The sequence below is a fragment of the Nicotiana tomentosiformis genome, chromosome 4 (assembly GCF_000390325.3).
Source record: "Nicotiana tomentosiformis chromosome 4, ASM39032v3, whole genome shotgun sequence".
Taxonomy (NCBI): domain Eukaryota; kingdom Viridiplantae; phylum Streptophyta; class Magnoliopsida; order Solanales; family Solanaceae; genus Nicotiana; species Nicotiana tomentosiformis.
In genome coordinates this window covers 18853133-18871664 of record NC_090815.1, presented here as the reverse complement: position 1 = coordinate 18871664, position 18532 = coordinate 18853133, and the positions used below count along the sequence as shown (strand labels likewise).

Genomic DNA, 18532 nt, shown 5'->3' with positions numbered 1-18532 from the left:
CGTAATGAATCCTTTGAACATTTTACTTAGTAGCCATGACTAGAATAATGGAATGAATGTAGAGGATTCGTATAAACTATCCTGACTAGTTTGTAATTGAGACAAAGTTGACCAATTGATTGACTTTCAACTTTGTGGTTGCTGCCTCAGCAAACAATTCCTTTAGCTACAAAGGAGTTGGTGAATGCTAGTTCTTAATCCCTTTTTCTTTGTGTAATCAAGTTTAGAACCCTATGCAAATATAAAATTTGTTTATTATTATTTATTGCTGGTTTCTTATACATATTTTAAGATGGTTCAATTGACTAATGGGTAACCCTTCTCATTTGCGTTAATAATAGTTTTAACTCGTGAAAGTAGCTAGCTATAGAGGCTTCATTTTCAAAGGAACAGCACTGTCATTGTTATTCAATATCAGCAACTAATATTGTCTCAAAGAACCAGAGACAATTGGTGAGTTCAAAGAAAAAATTAACTAGGAAACATAGAAGTTCATTATATATGAATGAAATTAAAAACGTTCATAAGTATGAAATATATATATATGTCTTGATGAAGCCCAATTATCTAGTTGGAAAAACATGTTTTTTAATGTCATAAAAAGGGAAAAGTGCAATTACATATCTTTCAACTATATCCGTGCTTTTTAAACAGAGAAAGTAAATACAGAAGTAAAGCAATACAGACACAACAGAAATGGAAAGATGAACACAGTTTTATTACAACTCTAGAAAGAAAATAAAGGAAATGTAACCACATATAGACTATTTTAAACTTCACAATACTACAACAACAACAAAAAACCCAGTGTAATCTCACAAGTGGAGTCTGGGGAGGGTAAATGTACGCAAACCTTATCCCTACCTTCAAGAAGGTAACGAGGTTCGGAAGCACACCAATAAGAAAACCGAAGCTATTTTAAACTCCACAATGCTTGAAAAAATAAACACAAACCAGGTTCTTTATTGGAATGAAGTCAATCACATCAACAGACTGCAGAAAACAAGATATGCAGTGACTCCTTAATTATCTAAGGGTAACATAATTCCTGGATCTCCCCTGCAGAAAGGACGAAAATAATAAAAGAAAAACACTAAATTAATAATCTCGGATGAAGCAGCCTTAAAGGATATATATTCAGCTAAATGAAAGACATATCATATAGAAATAGACGCAGCCTCATTGGAATATCTAATATTAATAATAGAATAAAAGGGCAGCCCCTACACTAAGCTCCCGCTATGCGCGAGGTTCGGGGAAGGGCATGACCACAAGGGTCTATTGTAAGGGTTTATTGTACGCAACCTTACCTTGCATTTCTGCAAAAGGCTATTTCCAAGGCTTGAACCAGCGACCTCCTGGTCACATGGCAGCAACTTTACCAATTATGTCAAGGCTCCCTTTGTTAATAATAGAATAGGGGATTGGATGTAGTTGTGTAACTTGCATGAAAACTACAATGGATATAAAAATCAGTTTAAAGAACAAAAAAACTGACCTTTCACTGTGTAGCCTTCGAATCATCAGAATCAGGAGGGAATATGGTGAGCTTGAAATTGATGCTTTCCAGCTTCTTGCGTTGTATTTCTCTTGCTGATTTGACTGCTTTGATTGTGTTCTCCAGCCTCATCTCTTGAAAGCTGTGTATACTAGCAAGCTCATATGGCACAGCCTCGAGTTTATCACAAGATATAAGAACAAGGTGCCTAAGTCTTGGGAAATGAAGTTCTGAAGCCTCCCAAAGTTTTAAGTCTTCCATTTCAATCCACAGAACCCGGAGTTCAAAAAAACCTCCTACCTCTGGCCTCCAGGACTCTCCTGTGAATGCATCTTGTTTAAGTTTTAGGACCTCAAGGCATTCCAACTTCCCTAACCTACTTGCCTCACTCCAATCAAACTTTGTGTTTGACAAAGTTAACTTCTTCAATGTGCGAACAAATGTAAAGAATGCTACAGGAATGCGAAGCACTTCACCCGAGTAAAGAAAATCATTCAACAGTTTCAGTTCTTCCAGGAACTTCAGTTCTTCAAGATTGACGCAGTTAGTTTCAAGAAAAGACTTCATTGGCCCTCGAACACTTAATTTTTTTAGATGACAAGCCTTTGCAAGGACATTTTTCCTGCAACACTGTGATGCAACCTGAGAAAGAGTTTGAAGGCTAGAAGCTTTACCTGTAGAGGTAGATGGAGATGGCAATTTTGCAGGAACATTGGTGTGTATATGCCTTAACCTTAACATGTTCCATATATCTGCTTTTATTTCAAGAATTGGAGCCGATGTACTTAATATAAGGGTTTGTAAATTCCAAAATTTACCGAAGGCAGATGGAAGGGCCATGAAGTCGCCTGAAATAGCAATATACCTCAAGTGAAATAGTTGGTAAAAATCCCTGGAGAATAAAAATTTTAAGGACTCAATGTCCAAGACCCTAATCAATGGAAATGATCTGCAGATAGATCTGATGTTACTAGGAGGCAACTCGATTTGTGTTTGTCTTGTGGAAAAACAATAAAAAGATCTCACATGCTCTACGAATGGTCTTGTGGAGAGAAAATCCTGCAGAGCAGAGGGCTGAACACACAATCGACGAGACATGCTTCGATCATGTATAGAAATAATAGCCTGATCAAGTGCTGGACATACTTCTTGGAAAAACCATTTTTCACTAGCCTCCTTTTTACAGAACTCGTGCAACAAGTCCTGAACACGGCATGTTTTTATTTTGCCATCGGACTTCTTCTGCATCACCATCACTAAATTTCTGTCGACAAGGCCGTTCAAATAATACTGTGCTGTCTCTTCAAGGGTGAATGCTGGTTTGGACTTTATTAAGCCCTCGGCAATCCACAAGCGAATCAGTTTCCAAATAGGGATATCAAAACCTCGAGGAAAGACACCACAGTACAAGAAGCATGACTGCATCTCTTGGGGTAGACTATCATAACTCACCTTTATAATATTCAAGCAGCTTGTAGCATCATCTTTATTAATAAGATATTCCCCCATATTTTTGTCAACTCGTACCCAATCAACTTTATTCGTTCTTGCTCTTAATGCACCAGCAATCATCACTATCGAAAGTGGTAATCCACTACATTTTTTTGCAATGCTTTCTCCAACTCTTAGTAACTCATGGGGACAACTTCTCCTGCCAAAAACATTCATTTTCAACAACTCAAAACTTTCATCTTGACTCAGAAATTTCAGATAATGAGGATTTTCATTGGCATAGGTAGCAACATATCCTAAGCGAGTGGTCATAATGATTCGGTGTCCAACCCAGTTTCTCGGAAAAACTTTCATTACAGAATCCACAACTTCTGATTCCCACACGTCGTCTAAGACAATGAGACATTTACCTCCTTTAGCCACAAATGAACATATTAACTTAGCTAATTCATTCGCATCCATATCTTGATATTCCTTAATGTTTCTCCTGAATCTATTGAGAATTCTAAGAAAGACATCCTTTATCTTGTATAGCTGGCCGACATGAATCCAAATTTTGCTGAAAAACTCATATGAAATTCGAGGATCATTATAAATTTTTCTTGCCAATGTGGTTTTGCCGAGTCCCGGCATACCCACAATGGGAATAATATCCAGATCTTCGGATCCTTCAGTAAGTCGCTTGATCAGTCTTTGTGCTTCCTCATCAAAACCGACCACTTCGTCATCCTCCAAAGAAATATCCTTTTTAAAGTGCAACAGGTTGCATAGAAAAAAATCAGGTATTGATTATATAATAGAAAAGTCTTAACTTTATGCTACTGTCATATGAACCTCTATTCAAACATGCCGATTAATATCAAATTGAGCAGCTTATATGTCTTGTAAAATAAATTTCTAAAGTAAATATATCCAAAAGTACAGTACTTAATGTGTTTTTTCAGACGGAGATACTAGTTATTCCATACTTGATGAGCAAATGCTTTTATTCTTATTAAACCGAAAATGATCAAATGTGTCCCTCTACTGTGTGAAAAGGATCACTTTTACCATCCGTTGTTCTTTTCAAACAAAAATACCCCTGGCACTACCCAAATGGCTAAGATATACTGCTCCTTCGTTAAGGTTGTCCTAGGTGGATTCTCAATCTCATATGACACTAACATTTTGATAAAGTGGAGACCACATGACATGCCACCTCATCACTTCAAACTAGGGGTGGCATACAGACGTGTCGGATATGTGCAGTTCAAAATGGGTAATACAAAAAAAGGATAAACTATCCGATGCGACCCATATTTAATACGAATAGAAAATGGGATAACCGGTGGATAATATAGATATCCATATTATTCATGGCTTCTTGAATATAATCACTTTCGAAAGAATTCCTGGTCTCCCAAATTTAAAGAACCAATATGATTCTTTACAAATATAAAAGTTAAACCTATTTGTTATCCATTTTTTAAGTGGATAATACCGTTTTTATCTATATTTAACCCATTTTTAAAAAGTTCATTATCTAATCCATTTTTAATGGATACTATGGATGGATAACTATTTTTTTATAATCCATTTTGCCACTACTACTTCAAACCCATTTACCCCCTCCCCTCCATTTCTTCTATCACCAGCACCTCCTACCCCCATCACCATAAACTACTACTCAGTCATCTCCCTCTGCTGCGACTACCCATCTATTTCTCCGGCGAAACCAAGTTTAGGTTCTCCTCTTTCTTTTTCCAGTGATTTTAGTGCAAGGAAATGTGAATAGATCAAGTTGCAATTCTACTTCATAGAGGAATGCTTAAACTTTCATTTTGGCATAGTTCTTTAAGATTTTTACAGCTGATTCGCATTCTTATTAGTTTCTTAAATGATAATAATGGCTTAAAATCTTAATGAAGCTTGTAACTAAAGGTTACAAAATTTTCAAGTCAATTATCTATCCGAAAACCGATTTCCATTCTCATTTTATATATATATATATATATATATGAATTCCTTCATATTCTCACCATTTCTAATCAATATGTTAAGATACCCTTTAAATACAAATGAACTATGTTAATGACTCACATGTTATGAACGGCGGAAAACTAATTTCTTCTCATTCTTATGCGCTGGAGAATTGATATTACATTAAGTTTACGTATCTTTCTGTTGTTATATTCAGAATTTGTTCTCTTACAAAAAACTTCTAACACTTAAATAGATGATATATCAATATTTGAGTATAGTGGTTTTAATGGTGATGGTGGTAGTGGATAGAAGGTGTTGGTAGTAGAAGAAATTGGGGGAGGGGGTAAATGAGTTTGAGGCCATGAAGAGGCATGCCATATGGTGTCCACATGTTGAGCTTAGCATGTTACAGTATGGTTGTGTTTTGAGGATTGACAAATGGAGATCACCTATGTGAAGTAGATGTCAGTGAACCAGGTTTGTAACAAGATAAAGTGAAATATTGATTAGATGAGTGAAGTGTAAAAACGTGTAGATGGATTCTGTAAGAAGTCAGTTAGTGCACAACAAGGAAAGATATTTATTGTAGGATCCATATACTAAAAGGTTTTTACAAATAAGGAATAACTTGCACGGAAGGAAAAAGTTGAGGAGGTAAAAACAATTATGAAAACCAAATGAAATTAGGAGAGTCTTTCTTTAACCGAAATATTCTAGGTTTTAGAGCACTAATTGGAGACGAATTTTGGCCACCCTCCTACCTATATAAAGAGACCTATTGCTGCCGCCTGCAACTAATACTATTCATGCAAATCAAGTATTATATCTTGGCAATATCAACTACCCAAGAAGTTGCTCTCAAAAGATTCAAGTTGCTCATCTAAATAACTTGTTCGAGAAGATGAAGTTGCAAGAGAAGTACTTTTAGCTAGCAGCAGAAGCAATTTTTCTTTTTGGGAAGAAGCAGTTTTTCTGCATTTGGGAAGAAGCAGAAAATTCTAGCTTCTTCCAAGAAGCAAAAGTTGAAAATTAATTTATTCAAGACAAAACTATCATCACCATAAATTTATATTTTTTTAATTATCCCTTACAAATTTAAGTTTTAGCTTTTCATTTTTGTTTTTAGTTTTTACCATTCTTTTAAAATTAAAGATATCGTATACATGAATCATATTGTAACTTTTTAAATTCTATATTGCCTTTTCTTGTTTTTGATTTTTTCTTTGTGTAATGTCTTGTAACTTTCCAAATTATCTTTTTCTTTTTCACACTAAAGCAAATTATCTACATCCTTCTTTGGATTATCAATTCTCTTCTTATAAATAATCATTTATAATTTCTTCTGTTATATGATATTAGTTCCCGAATCTTTAAAATAATTATCAAATCTAATTTGTGAAAATTACCTACAATAGGTAATAAATTTATAATTGCATCGCATAAACTATCTATATATTATTAATAAAAGAAAAAAAAAGCATCCACATTAAGCCAAGTGGCAACCTCACAATAGGTTACTTGGCAATTTAGGATAAAGTTAGTAAGGTTAGGTAATAATCAATTTCTTGTTGAATTTAAATTTAAAAAAAATTAAATTATATATTATATGTTGTTAATAATTAGTTACTCTTTTTGAATTTGAATTAAACATACTTAACTATTTTTTTTACGAAAAATTTTATTTTTATATATTTAAAATTATTTCTATTTTACGCTCAATGCCATCTTTCAAGTTTGACACTCAGAATCATCTTGTTACAACTACCATTTCTATACATAATTTCATCAGATGGCATTCTTGTACCGATAAGGAATTCATCTATTATGCTAATGAAGACATTACTGCAGAGATTGAGGAAGGAGATGAGCCTCCTGATATTCCTTTAGAAATGCAAGGCAAGTATTCTACTAATATGGAGGCGTCGTATGATAGAAGTAGAGATGAAATTATTGAAAAATATTATGATGTGTGAGTAACTTTACGTATTATTTCATAGTGGATTAATCAATATATAGTAATTTGTGGAATAGACTTATAATTCATACTTAATGATGTTGTTTGATTATTCAAATCATCATGTAACAATAAGTAATTATATTAGATAATATTATATGCTTTGGTATAATTATATACGTAAAATTGATTTAAATCTTTAATATGTTAGTTTACTTTATGTTTTATACTTTAATTAAATAAAATAAAAAATAATAAAAGTATCTTACGATAAATATTTAAGATCATTTTTTTCTTTAAAAGAATTATAAAACCTTGGTACTATTTTTTTTTGTAATTTGACACTCAAAAAACACTTTTTAGAGAGATTGACCAAACATAATTTGTTTACCAAATATTGCAAAAAGTACTTATTAAATGAATTTGCCAAACATAAACTTTTTTTTTTCAAAAGTTTCAAAAGTACATGAAAAAAAGTAATAAACAGATTTTGGCACCTTGACCAAACGGGCTCTATGTTGGCATATATGCTGCTCCTTACCATAAATCTCATGAAAAGAGGAAAGCTTATATCTACTGGAGAAGGTTTCAAGATTGTTGGTTTACCGCCAAAATTTATAGTTTAGTAGTATCGATAAAAAAAATTAAAAACAAAAAAAAGTAGTAGGTGTAGATTTGGTTCTCACTATTTCCAATTTTCCCTTTTCCTATGTCCTTCCCCATGAAATAGAAAAAAGTAGAAAGAAAAAACAAATTGTTGGCTTTTGGAAAATACCTTCGGCTCCTCGGAACCTTTTACAGATTCAATTTCAAGTTGAAGATTTTCTGCGGGCGAAAGAGCTTGCTTGTCTCCGCGGGGAATTTTCTTCATCTCTTCAATGATGTCTTTGATCTTTATTGAAAGATCCCGGTGTCTAACCGTGTTGTGGGCAAAATGGAAGGCCTTTCTAAGAATATTTTTCTCTTGGTTAAGCCTCGCCTCAACCAAGAATTCGTCAATGATATCCTCAGTTCTAAATACTGTAGTCAGAATGGCCTTTTCCATTTCTTTCCACATAATGCTTTTCCTCACCAACTTTGAAAAATCATTTATGAAGGCATTTAGAATTTGTACTTGTTCGAGCAGATCTTGAAACTCTTCCTGTACACCTGCTATCAGCCGAACATCTTCACTCAATACCTGCAACAGTTTCTCCAACAGAAAATTTATCGCTGTATCTGCCATCTGCAACTTTTTTAAGAGAGAATGTTAAAGGGAGACAGATGATAGCTTCTTGAGCTCTTCATTAGAGATGACATCTTTCACCTTACCATAGCTGTAATATGCTGTACGGAAGAAATTATTATATCAATAGTTTACTTGACTCTCTTTTTCTGAATTATTTTAACCTAAGTCTTTCTATATTCCTATTTTCCCTGCACAACCACTATTTCAACAACTCTCTAATGACAACTTTCACACAATTTTTACGGGCGTCTCATTACTTCTTTATACTTGTACTACAAAGTGAATTTGATATCTTTCAAAAGCTGATTTATACTTGTACAAAGTGAATTTGATTTCTTTCAAAAGCTGATGTGGCAGTAAAAATAACTATTCATTCTTAAATGCGCGTGAATCGTGAAAAAATATCAAAAATGGATTAAATTATGCACATGTTATTTTTCTATTGGATTTTATGGAACTAATTATCATAATTAATTCTTGGTGGGCCTCCTCTCTCTTTACTTTTTCTTTTTTCTTTTCTTCTTACCCTCCTCCTCATCAGTCACCATGGCTCCATCATAACCTTCACTTCCACTAACTTTACATGTTCCATGACACCAAGGTCTTCATCCAATTTAAAAATTCTAGTGAGGCTTTTTTGGAAGAAAAAAGATATATGAGAGACGAGGTTGCTGTGTGAAGAACCTTGAAATCCTCTCAGATCCAAAAGATTTGCCGATGAAGTCCTCCATCTTCTTTTTAGTTATGGAGAGGTTTTTTTAGATAAAAAGATTGGATTAATGGACGAAGAAAGTGGAGATAAGAAAAGATAGCAGGAAAACTTTTTCCGGCCAAAAACTTACCTGTGCTTCTTTGTTTGCAATCGAACTTTACAACTTTTATGTTCTGCTTTTGATCCTTAAACCCAAAATATTTCAAACTTTGAATTAGGTCTGATGTGTTAATTTTATCCAATTATTTGTGCAGATTTGTATCTCTCTTTTTCAGAGAAATACCTTTTCTTTTAGGAGGTAAAGCGTGTCAGTGGATTTGTTAAAGATGAAGTAAGGAACTTTTGTGAAAAAAAAAGAACTTTAAAAATTTTATGACGTGGAAATATGTGACGCTAGTGTATTTCACCGCTCAATTCAAGAGTGATTTTGGGTCTGATAGGTATTAAAATTTCTTCGGACAAGTATAGGAAGGTAATGGGACGTCCGTAAAATTTTAAGCGTGAAACTGATTTTTCTGCACAAGTATATGGTATATTTTATGTATTTTCCCTAAAGATATTTGCAAGTGGATAGCAATTTAACTTTTTCCGCTAAACTCTATTTTGTCTACATTAGTTGAGGAATAGGAGGGAAGAGATTCCATGTAAGTTCTTTAATGAGAACTATCAGTTATATCTATTTATAAGTCGTCTAATATAAAAAATGATTAATTCATAAAATATTGTTAATATTAGCCAACTGTTACCAATATTAGCCAACTACCTATTTGTAACTAGAAAGGGGTTGGGGGTTTGGCGGACAGTGGTCGAGGAAGAAGGGGGAAAGGGTGTGCTGGTAAAAGACAGGGATGGGATGGGGCCTTTATTTCTTTTTCATTTATTTTAAAAAAATTCTTGATTTTAGAAAAAATTTAATCCAAAATTATTGTACTCACGCGCGCTAGTTTTGTGGCTGCATGCACTTTGTCGATGTCATGTGTGCTCCTGCTACATAAGCATAATCAATGGTCAAATTTATTTATTAGTTCACAAATGTATGAGTTGAGGAGTTCAAATAGGAAAGCTATAAGTTCCTTTCTCGGGTTGGCAATCAGGTGCAAGTTTAAGTGACCAAGGGGTCATTTTGCATTTAATTTATGTGGTCTCCCCCTTCAGAATACAAGTATAATGTGAAAAGCCAAAATAGTTTTTTGTGCGAGGCTAGATCACACGGTGTTAACTCTCCTGCATGTGAATTTCAAGCTAATCTTCTACTGCAACGACTCGACCGATCGTTTTGTGCCTTAGAGCCCTGGTATCTCTTTTAAAGCTTTCTATATGTGCATTTGAGGTTTTATGACTTGGGGGGATGGTTGGTGTCGTTTTGGGGAGGTTCTTGTTTAATTTAGAATAATTGGTTATTATTTTTTTTCTTTTGTGACCATATTGTCTTTAGACTATCTATCTCCCCAGCTTTCTGTCTTTCCCTCTCTCTGCGACAGTAATCCCAATAGTCATCTTCTGCCGGAACCCTACCAGCACCGATGTCGGCAACCAGGTAATATTTTTGACCACCCCTCACCTCTCTTTCTCTTGTTTTTTATTTCTTCTTCCTTCATTCCCCTCTCCTCTCCACCCCCAACCCTAACAGTAGCAGTCTACTCCGGCGTCTATTATCCCGCCGGTGACCTCTATTCCGGCGAATGCAGTCCCCTCCCCTTTATTGTCCCCTCCCCCTCGATACTTTCTCCCTTTCTTTCCTTCTACTTTTCCTCTTTTTTTTACTTGCGTGCTGGCCTATTCGGCCATTACCCCCTACTATTTTTTTCTCTCTATTTTTTTCTCTTCTTTGCTTCTGTTGGGGCTTCACTAGTGATAGCGGTGATAGCCCCACCCCACCCCCCATTTTTCGTTCTTGGATGTTCTGTGTGTCAATCAGGTAATACTCGATGGCTATTGGAGACGATCGAGAAGCGCGTGAACATAGGAGAGCAGCCAGGGCGAGTGTCAGTAAGAGGTAGTGAAAAGTTGAACGTGAATGCGCCAGGTGCCAAAACATCGTCGTGTATACCAAGATAATTTCCAGGTTCTATTCTCGGGAGTTGGTACCTCCCGCTTTCCTGTTTTCTCTTCTTTGTGTTAGTTAAATTGTTGCCTTTTTACTTTGCATTAGTTTAAATCATACAATGAGCATATGTGTAGTTACAGCTTGTTTTCTCCTAGTTTGCTCCGTTTTCCTATTGTGTGTTAGTGATTCTCCTTAGTTTGTTGTAGGTATAGTGATTGTAGTCTGGGATAATAGAGGAAGGTCATATCTTCGGAGGGGCCGGGGTGGGGTAGGAGACAGGGGGTGGGACGTGAGGCAATGGAGGTAAGGGGCACAAGAGAGCCTATAGGTTGAGAACTGAATCATGAAACATAGGGATGGAGAAGATCCTCCTGAAGAGAAAGGTCAGTATAGCGTATTTCCAAGAGACTAGGTGGGCATCGAAGCCGAGAGATGCGGATGGGTATAAGCTATGGTACTCTGGAGTCCTGAAGGATAAGAATGTTGTGGGTATTTTGGTTGATAGGGAACTTAGAGAGTCTGTAGTAGAGGTTAGGCGGGTGAATGATAGGTTAATGACTATTAAGTTGATGGTTGGAGAGTGCATGCACCCTAAATGTGATTAGCGCTGACGCGCCGCAAGTGGGCTTGGATGAGGAGCTTAAAAGGCGCTTCTGGGAAGGGTTGGATGAGATTGTGCGTAATATTCCTCTTGCTGAGAGGTTATTTATAGGAGGAGATTTCACTGGAAATATTGGGTCGACTGCATGTGGCTATGGCGAGGTGCATGGCGGCTTCGATTTTGGGAATAAGAACGCAAGAGGTACTTCGCAGTTGGATTTCGCTAAGGGATAGATCTTGTGATTGCAAACTCCAAATTTCCGAAGAGGGGGGAGAATTTGGTTACTTTCCAAAGTACGGTGGCGAAGACTCAGATTGAGTATCTTCTTCTAAGAAGGTGTGACAGAGGGTTGTGCAAGGATTGCAAAGTTATCCCGAGTGAGACGAAATACCTTGATTGCAAGTTTAGCGCCGAGCCGAGGGAAGCGGGCATAGACGTGAGGCTTGAATCGTAGGTCATCCCCATGAGAAGCAATTTTAAGTACCTTGGGTCGGTTATCCAAGAGGATGAGGAGATCGACGAGGATGCCACACACCGTATATGAATGGGGTGGATGAAATGGAGGTTAGCATCTAGAGTCATGTGCGACAAGAAAATGTCACCGCTACTCAAAGGTAAGTTTTATAGAGCGGTGCTTAGACTAGCCATGTTGTATGGGGCTGACTGTTGTCCAGTTAAGAACTCACGTATCTAGAAGATGAAAGTAGTAGGAACGAGGATGTTGAAGTGGATATGTGGACACACTATGATGGATAAGGTTAGGAATGAAGATATTTGGGAAAAAGGTGGGCGTGGCCCCCATGGATGACAAGATGTAGGAAGCGAGGCTCAGATGGTTCGGGAACGTACAGAGAAGAAGCCCAACTGCTCCAGTAAGGAGGTGCGAGCAGTTGGCTTTGGTGGGTACGAGAAGAGGTAGAGGGTGTCCTAAGCAGTATTGGGGAGAGGTGATCAGGCAGATTATGGCATGGCTTCAGATCTCCGAGGACATGGACCTTGATATAAAGTTGTGGAGGTCGAGCATTAAGGTTGTAGGTTAGGAGGTAGTTGAGCATATTTCTAATTCGTACCAGTGTGAGGCTAGTCTGATAGTTTTATCTTAGACTGCTAGTGGTCAATGTTTTGTTCACACTACTCTTCCATTTTCATAGTGCCGGGCCTTATTTACTGGTTATTATTTTTGTTTTTCATCTATTTTTTTGTTCTTATGATGTTATTATTTCTATGGTTTCTGTTGATAGTACTGATAAATAGTCTCTTTTCGTCTTCTTGAGTTGAAAGGTCTATCGAAAACAGTCTCTCTACTCCTTCGGGGTAGGGGTAAATTCTGCGTACACACTACCCTCCCCAGATCCCACTTGTGAGATTTTACTCGGTCGTTGTTGTTGTTGGTTCTTAGTTCGAGAGCTTAAGTTGAAAATATTGATCAAGATTTGACTTTTGTGAAAACAACCTCGGAACAATGTTTTGATGGTTCTAATATGTTCGTACGGTGAATTTGGCCTTAGAAGTGTGCCTGAAATTGAATTAGGATGTTCTTAGGTTGAATTGGCTCTTTTTGCCAAAAGTTAGCAATTTGAAGGTTTAAAAATTTCTTAAGTTTGACCATGGTTTGACTTTATCGCTATCGTGTTAAGATTTTAGTTTTAGAACTTGGAATAGGTCCGTTTTGTCATTTAGAATTTGTCTGCAAAGTTTGATGTCATTCTGAGTTGGTTTGGTAGGAATCGTACGCTTGGTTGTGATTCTAGCGATTCTTGAGTTTTATTGTAATTTCAATGTATTTTCGTGTCTGATTAATAATTTTCGGAGGTTATTTTGGTCTTTTGAGTTCGGGATCAAGTTCATATGATATTTTTAGACTTGTGTGGATGTTTAGTGTGGAACCTCGGGGCTCGAGTGAGTTTCATACGCATTTCGGGTTGGTTTGGACTTGATTCTTAGCAGTTGGTGCTGCAGTTATCGTAAATGCGAGCACCAGTTCGCCTTTGTGAATGGAATATCACTTTTGCGAAGGTATGGGAAAGGCTGGCTTCACATTTGCGAAGCCAACATCACAATTGCGAAAAGGGGTCTAGGGTTAGGTAGGTCGCATTTGCGAACAATTGGCCGCTTTTTCAAAAGGGACTGACTTCGCAAATGCGAAGTCAGTGTCGTATTTGCAACATTCCCTAGGTTCAACTGGCATCGCATTTTCGGTGTAATGGTTGTATTTGGAGGGTTCTCATTGCGAACCCCAAGTCATATTTGCGACATTCGCAGCTTAACAAAAACTTGGGATTTCGGGACTTAGTGTGATGACCCTCCATGTCATCATGCCACATAGGCACCATTTGGCATATATTAATGCCATGTGGAAGCTTACATAAGAGGAAGGATAGCTTTTGTAAGAAGATTCTAGAGAAGTATGGACATTTCCTTTGGAAGCCCCTAGGTCCCTATGGATTTGCTAGAAAAGTCCTTGGAATCTTCTAGGCTTGTAGAGAATTCTAGAGAAAGCCCTTATCTTGTAAATATTAAGGACTTGTATAACAATTAATATTTACACACTAGCCCCTAGGAGACTAGTATATAAAGGGGGCCATTCATTTGTAATTCATCAAACAAACAATTCAAGTTTTCTCTAATACAAAGCTTCCTTTAACAATTCTCTTGTGTTCTTTCTAACATTCTCTTTGTGATCTTGAGAGTAATAAGGCTGACTTGGCAGCAAAAACGTGAGCAAGTTGTCAAGTGTCGCACGTGTACTTAGTTAGTGACTAAGGACATGACAACGTGGTATCAGAGCAAAGGTTGCAACTAAGGGAATGGCGAACAACGGCGAAATTAAAGCTGCCAACACCTAAGCCAATGTCATCCAAGATACTACTGGCAAGAGTGGCCATAACAAAAGGAGGAATGCCACCAACAAGAGCCATGAGGTGCCACCCGAGGATATGTCAAATGAAGGGCTTATATCCTAACAACCATTTTCCACTGAGGCGAGCGAGGATGAAGTGGAGGTCCTGCCCGAGGAAGTCTCGCTCGGTAAAGAGTGGGTGATAAAGATGAACGCGGGGATGAACGCCGTGGAGATCTTTGGCCAACGCTTGGGGAAGGTGGAAAGCACCCTTAGCGTTCTTGAGGGGCATACTCTTGAATAGATTGAGAGCATCCAAAATTATTTGGAGGGACATACACAGACTGAGATAGAATTAAGCCAAACCATCACTACCTTAGAATGCAGACTCATGGAGGCTTTGAGTATTATCGATGCTATGAAGGCAAAGACAGAGTCACTCGAGGAGCATGTTAGTGCTGGCATGACAAAGGCAGCCAATAATGTTGTGGTGACGAGGGAGGCCAAGATCGAGGCTCCCAAACCCCCGGTGTTCAAAGGTGTTCGTGATGCACAAGAAGTGGAAAACTTCCTTTGGAACTTGGAGAACTACTTCAGGCACGGCAAAGTGAGGGATGACGAGGCCATGAACAACACTGTAGTGTTGTACCTCTCAGAGTTTGCCATGCTATGGTGGATAAGGAAGATAGGCGACGTGGATAAAAGTATATGTACTATTAGCATGTGGTATCAGTTCATAGTCGAGTTCAAGCGACAGTTCTTTCCAAATAATAGCTTGTACAAGGCAAGGCACAAGCTTAGGGAGTTGAAGCAAACAGGGAGCATACATGTCTATGTTAAGGAGTTCACTACCCTTATGCTTTTATCCCCAACCTGACCAACGATGACTTGTTGTTCCACTTCATGGACGGGTTGCAAAATTGGACTAAGCAGGAGTTACAACACTGACAAGTCACAGATATAGACCAACCATAGTGGAGGCCGAATCATGGATTTCAAGCATGACAAGCACGACAAAGGCAAAGGCAAAGAATCAAAGTATAACAATGTCAAAGGTGGGGGAGACCGTGGCAAAGTCAAGGAGATACAACAATAATACTACAAAACTCAAGATTCCAAAATGTCGACTGGCCGTCAGGGCTATGTCGAGAAGAAGGCACATGCCGAGAAGAAGGGATGTTACATATGCGGAGGGCCGCACAACTTCAGGAATTTTCCCGACCTAGAGAGACTAATCTCCATGGTCCGTGAACAGAGGGAGCAGCCGCAAGAAGATAGTTCGGGAACTACATAGCTGGGTATGATCGGATTATGCAGTGCTTTCACGAAGCAATCTATCCAACCTATCTAGAATGGCAATCGGTACGTGGATCTCACCATCAACAACAAGCCTGCTAGTGCAATGGTGGATACTGGAGCAACTCATAATTTCGTGACAGAGGTTGCCGCAAAGATACTAGAATTGAAGCTTGCTCAAACCAACTCTCGCATTAAGACTGTGAATACTGAGGTACAGAATGCTCGTGGGGTAGCTAATGGAGTTGGTGTCAAATTGGGAACTTGGAAAGGTATAACAAACTTTACCATAACCGATATGGATATCTTTGACATTATATTAGGGCAAGAGTTCTTTAGACATTGTCATACTTTGATCAACCCCTACCTCCAACATCTCTTGGTTATGGAGCAAGAAGGAGCTTTCATGGTACCTACAGTGACTATGCCACACGGACAGATCCAAGCACAACTCTCAGCTATGCAGGTTGTTAAGGGGATCAAGAAGGGGGAGCTGGCATTCGTGGCAACCATCGTAAGTCTGGAGGAAGATAAAAGTTTTCAAGAGACACAGTCGCCTTGCATAGAGAAGTTGCTCGAGGAAAACAAAGACGTCATGCTCAAGGAGTTACCTAAGCACTTGCCGCCTAGGCGAGAGGTGGATCACAAGATTGAGTTGGAGCCAGGGGCTAAGCCACCCGCATTTTCCCTATATCGTATGGCACCGCCCGAGCTAGAAGAGCTCAGGGAACAATTGAAAGAACTGCTAGATGTTGGTCACGTTCTATCATGCCCCAAACCTGAAGAGGCGTGGTCGGCACCCGGTACCGTACTCGGCCCGGGTGTACCACTCTGTAATTGTGAACTCTAGAGGGGTAACCCTCAACCTAGGCCGATGAGGCCATATTCTGAATCATCTGAAAATACCGTCTCTCTCATCTGAGAGGTAAACATACCCAAAAACTCATATATATATATATATATATATATATATATATATATATATATATATATATATATATGCAGGCTGACGAGGCCGCCATAAACATCTACTGATATACAAACTGTACATGACTTGTCTACAAGCCTCTAGAGATAGTTGAACTGTATCATGGTCGGGACAAGGCCACGACCTACCCATCAAACATGTATATATAAAACGGACTTCAAGGTCTAGACTCGGTAACTCCGGGGAAGTGGAGCTTACCAACCAAGCTGATATTTGGCTCTGTCTACTGGGAAGGTCTATCCAGCTGTCTATCAGGACCTGCGAACATGAAATGCAGCGTCCCCAGCAAAGAGACGTCAGTACGAAATAATGTACTGAGTATGTAAGGCAACAAAATAACTGAAAGCTGAAACTGAACTGATGATATAATAACTGAATGTAACCAGGAGTCAAAAATAATTTGAAGATATGCTTACCTGCTGATACTGATTTAAATCTCTCCATATAGTATGTAAAATAGTTTTCTGGCCCTATAAGGCTCGGTATGTATAACTGCTCTGCCATAGTAGGCTCGCTCATAAGCGATCGGTCATACTAGGCTCTGTATCTTGGCTATTCTGGGCTCGCTAATAGGTGCTCGGCCATAGTAGGCTCAGTATATAACTTACCATCTGATCAACGGTTGCCCAATAGGGGCCTGCTCACCGATTATAGCTCGATGGTGGTGAAAATACTATAATACTGTGTATATATATATATATATATATATATATATATATATATATATATATATATATATTAGATGATCTGCTCTCTTGACTGGAAGAAAACAATACTTAACTGAATATAAAGTCCCGATAAGGGAGAATACTGTAACTTCTGAGACTAGGATAATGTGAATAAATTCATGAATACGAACATCTCTTTATGTCTCGTTGTCAAACATATGTAGTTACGAGATCATGCCAAAATGAAGGAAAGGTTTAGTCTTAACATACCTTATCACAGTCTTTCCAATCATCAAGTTGAACTCGCATCTTCGTACCTTAATCTACAACAACGATAATAATATTATCATTAAGTTACGTAAGGTACAACTATCGCACAACGAACGACAAGCTTATTTTGTATTAAAACGGGCAGCATCTCCCCTATAATCCTTACTTCCTCCAAATTCAAGATAACACCAACAACACAAGAATACAACAATATCAACATGTATACATTATTTTCCAACCTTATATACACCACAAAATACTACAAAACAGCCCAACACACTCCAATCTCTTCATACACAAAATGACTATCGTTGTAGTGTCAAATAGCCCGAAAATATTATGATGGATGACCAGCCCACCACCCTGCATTATGTGGCATTTCTCCATACCAGTACTCCTCCAAAACTTTACAAAACAGTAGTAAAACACGCAGTCCAACAGCAATACAAAACAGTCTGCTACAAGTGAATAACTCGAACTTACGACTTCCGATCACCGTCCCGTGAGTTCTAACTATTAGAAAACGAATTTATCAACCTTCCTTGATATTTAAACACTTAAATATAGAAAGTACACGTTTTATTAACTATGAAGTACCTTCCAAAACTCAAACTACAAAGAAAAAGAGAGGCGATATAGCGATACTTACGTCGTAGGGATCATTTTAATGTTATCGCTTCTTGATTCCATACCCGGGATGATAATCTTGTTTGAAGCTCTTGCAGAGAGTTTAAGAGTAAAGTTAGGGGTCTTATTTGGTTGTGTGTTCTGGAAAATTGAATAAACAAATGAGATAAGGATATAAATATCGATTTTGTTTGAAAAGTCAAAAGGTGCTACTTGGCACCCTCGTATTGGTCCTTCTTCCAACGCTTATAACTTTTTATCCAGGTATCGTATGAATGAACGGTTAAGAGCATTGGAAACTACATTCCAAGAACTTCAATATGATATATAATATGTCTCAAAAATATCTCATATAGCACATGAAATTTATTTCTCAAAAAGCTCTATTAC

The 18532-nt window shown here is 37.7% G+C and overlaps 3 protein-coding genes across 4 annotated transcripts; 2 read left to right on the top strand and 1 right to left on the bottom strand.

Annotated features, from left to right (window-relative positions):
• Positions 1 to 697: 697 nt before the first annotated feature.
• LOC104098668 (putative late blight resistance protein homolog R1A-10) lies at positions 698 to 9071 on the bottom strand. Of its 2 annotated transcripts, none has more exons than XR_011415299.1 (4): positions 7642 to 8881; positions 1499 to 3694; positions 1311 to 1358; positions 698 to 1059 (listed from the first exon to the last, which is right to left on the bottom strand). XR_011415299.1 is itself a non-coding variant. In XM_009605466.4 (4 exons), exons 2-3 carry the CDS (start codon positions 8089 to 8091, stop codon positions 1502 to 1504), a joined length of 2643 nt encoding a protein of 880 aa, XP_009603761.1. In that variant the 5' UTR covers positions 8937 to 9071; the 3' UTR covers positions 698 to 1059; positions 1499 to 1501. The 2 variants fall into 2 exon arrangements, 1 of the variants encoding a protein (XP_009603761.1); XM_009605466.4 differs by lacking the exon at positions 1311 to 1358 and adding an exon at positions 8937 to 9071 and having other exon boundaries at positions 7642 to 8091.
• A 2138-nt stretch (positions 9072 to 11209) lies between these two features.
• On the top strand, positions 11210 to 11687 carry LOC138909328 (uncharacterized). Its single transcript, XM_070200515.1, has 2 exons — positions 11210 to 11383; positions 11433 to 11687. The coding sequence occupies exons 1-2, from the start codon at positions 11210 to 11212 to the stop codon at positions 11685 to 11687; spliced, it is 429 nt and encodes a 142-aa protein (XP_070056616.1).
• A 2997-nt stretch (positions 11688 to 14684) lies between these two features.
• LOC138909327 (uncharacterized) lies at positions 14685 to 15170 on the top strand. Its single transcript, XM_070200514.1, has one exon. It carries the CDS (start codon positions 14685 to 14687, stop codon positions 15168 to 15170), a length of 486 nt encoding a protein of 161 aa, XP_070056615.1.
• Positions 15171 to 18532: the final 3362 nt, after the last annotated feature.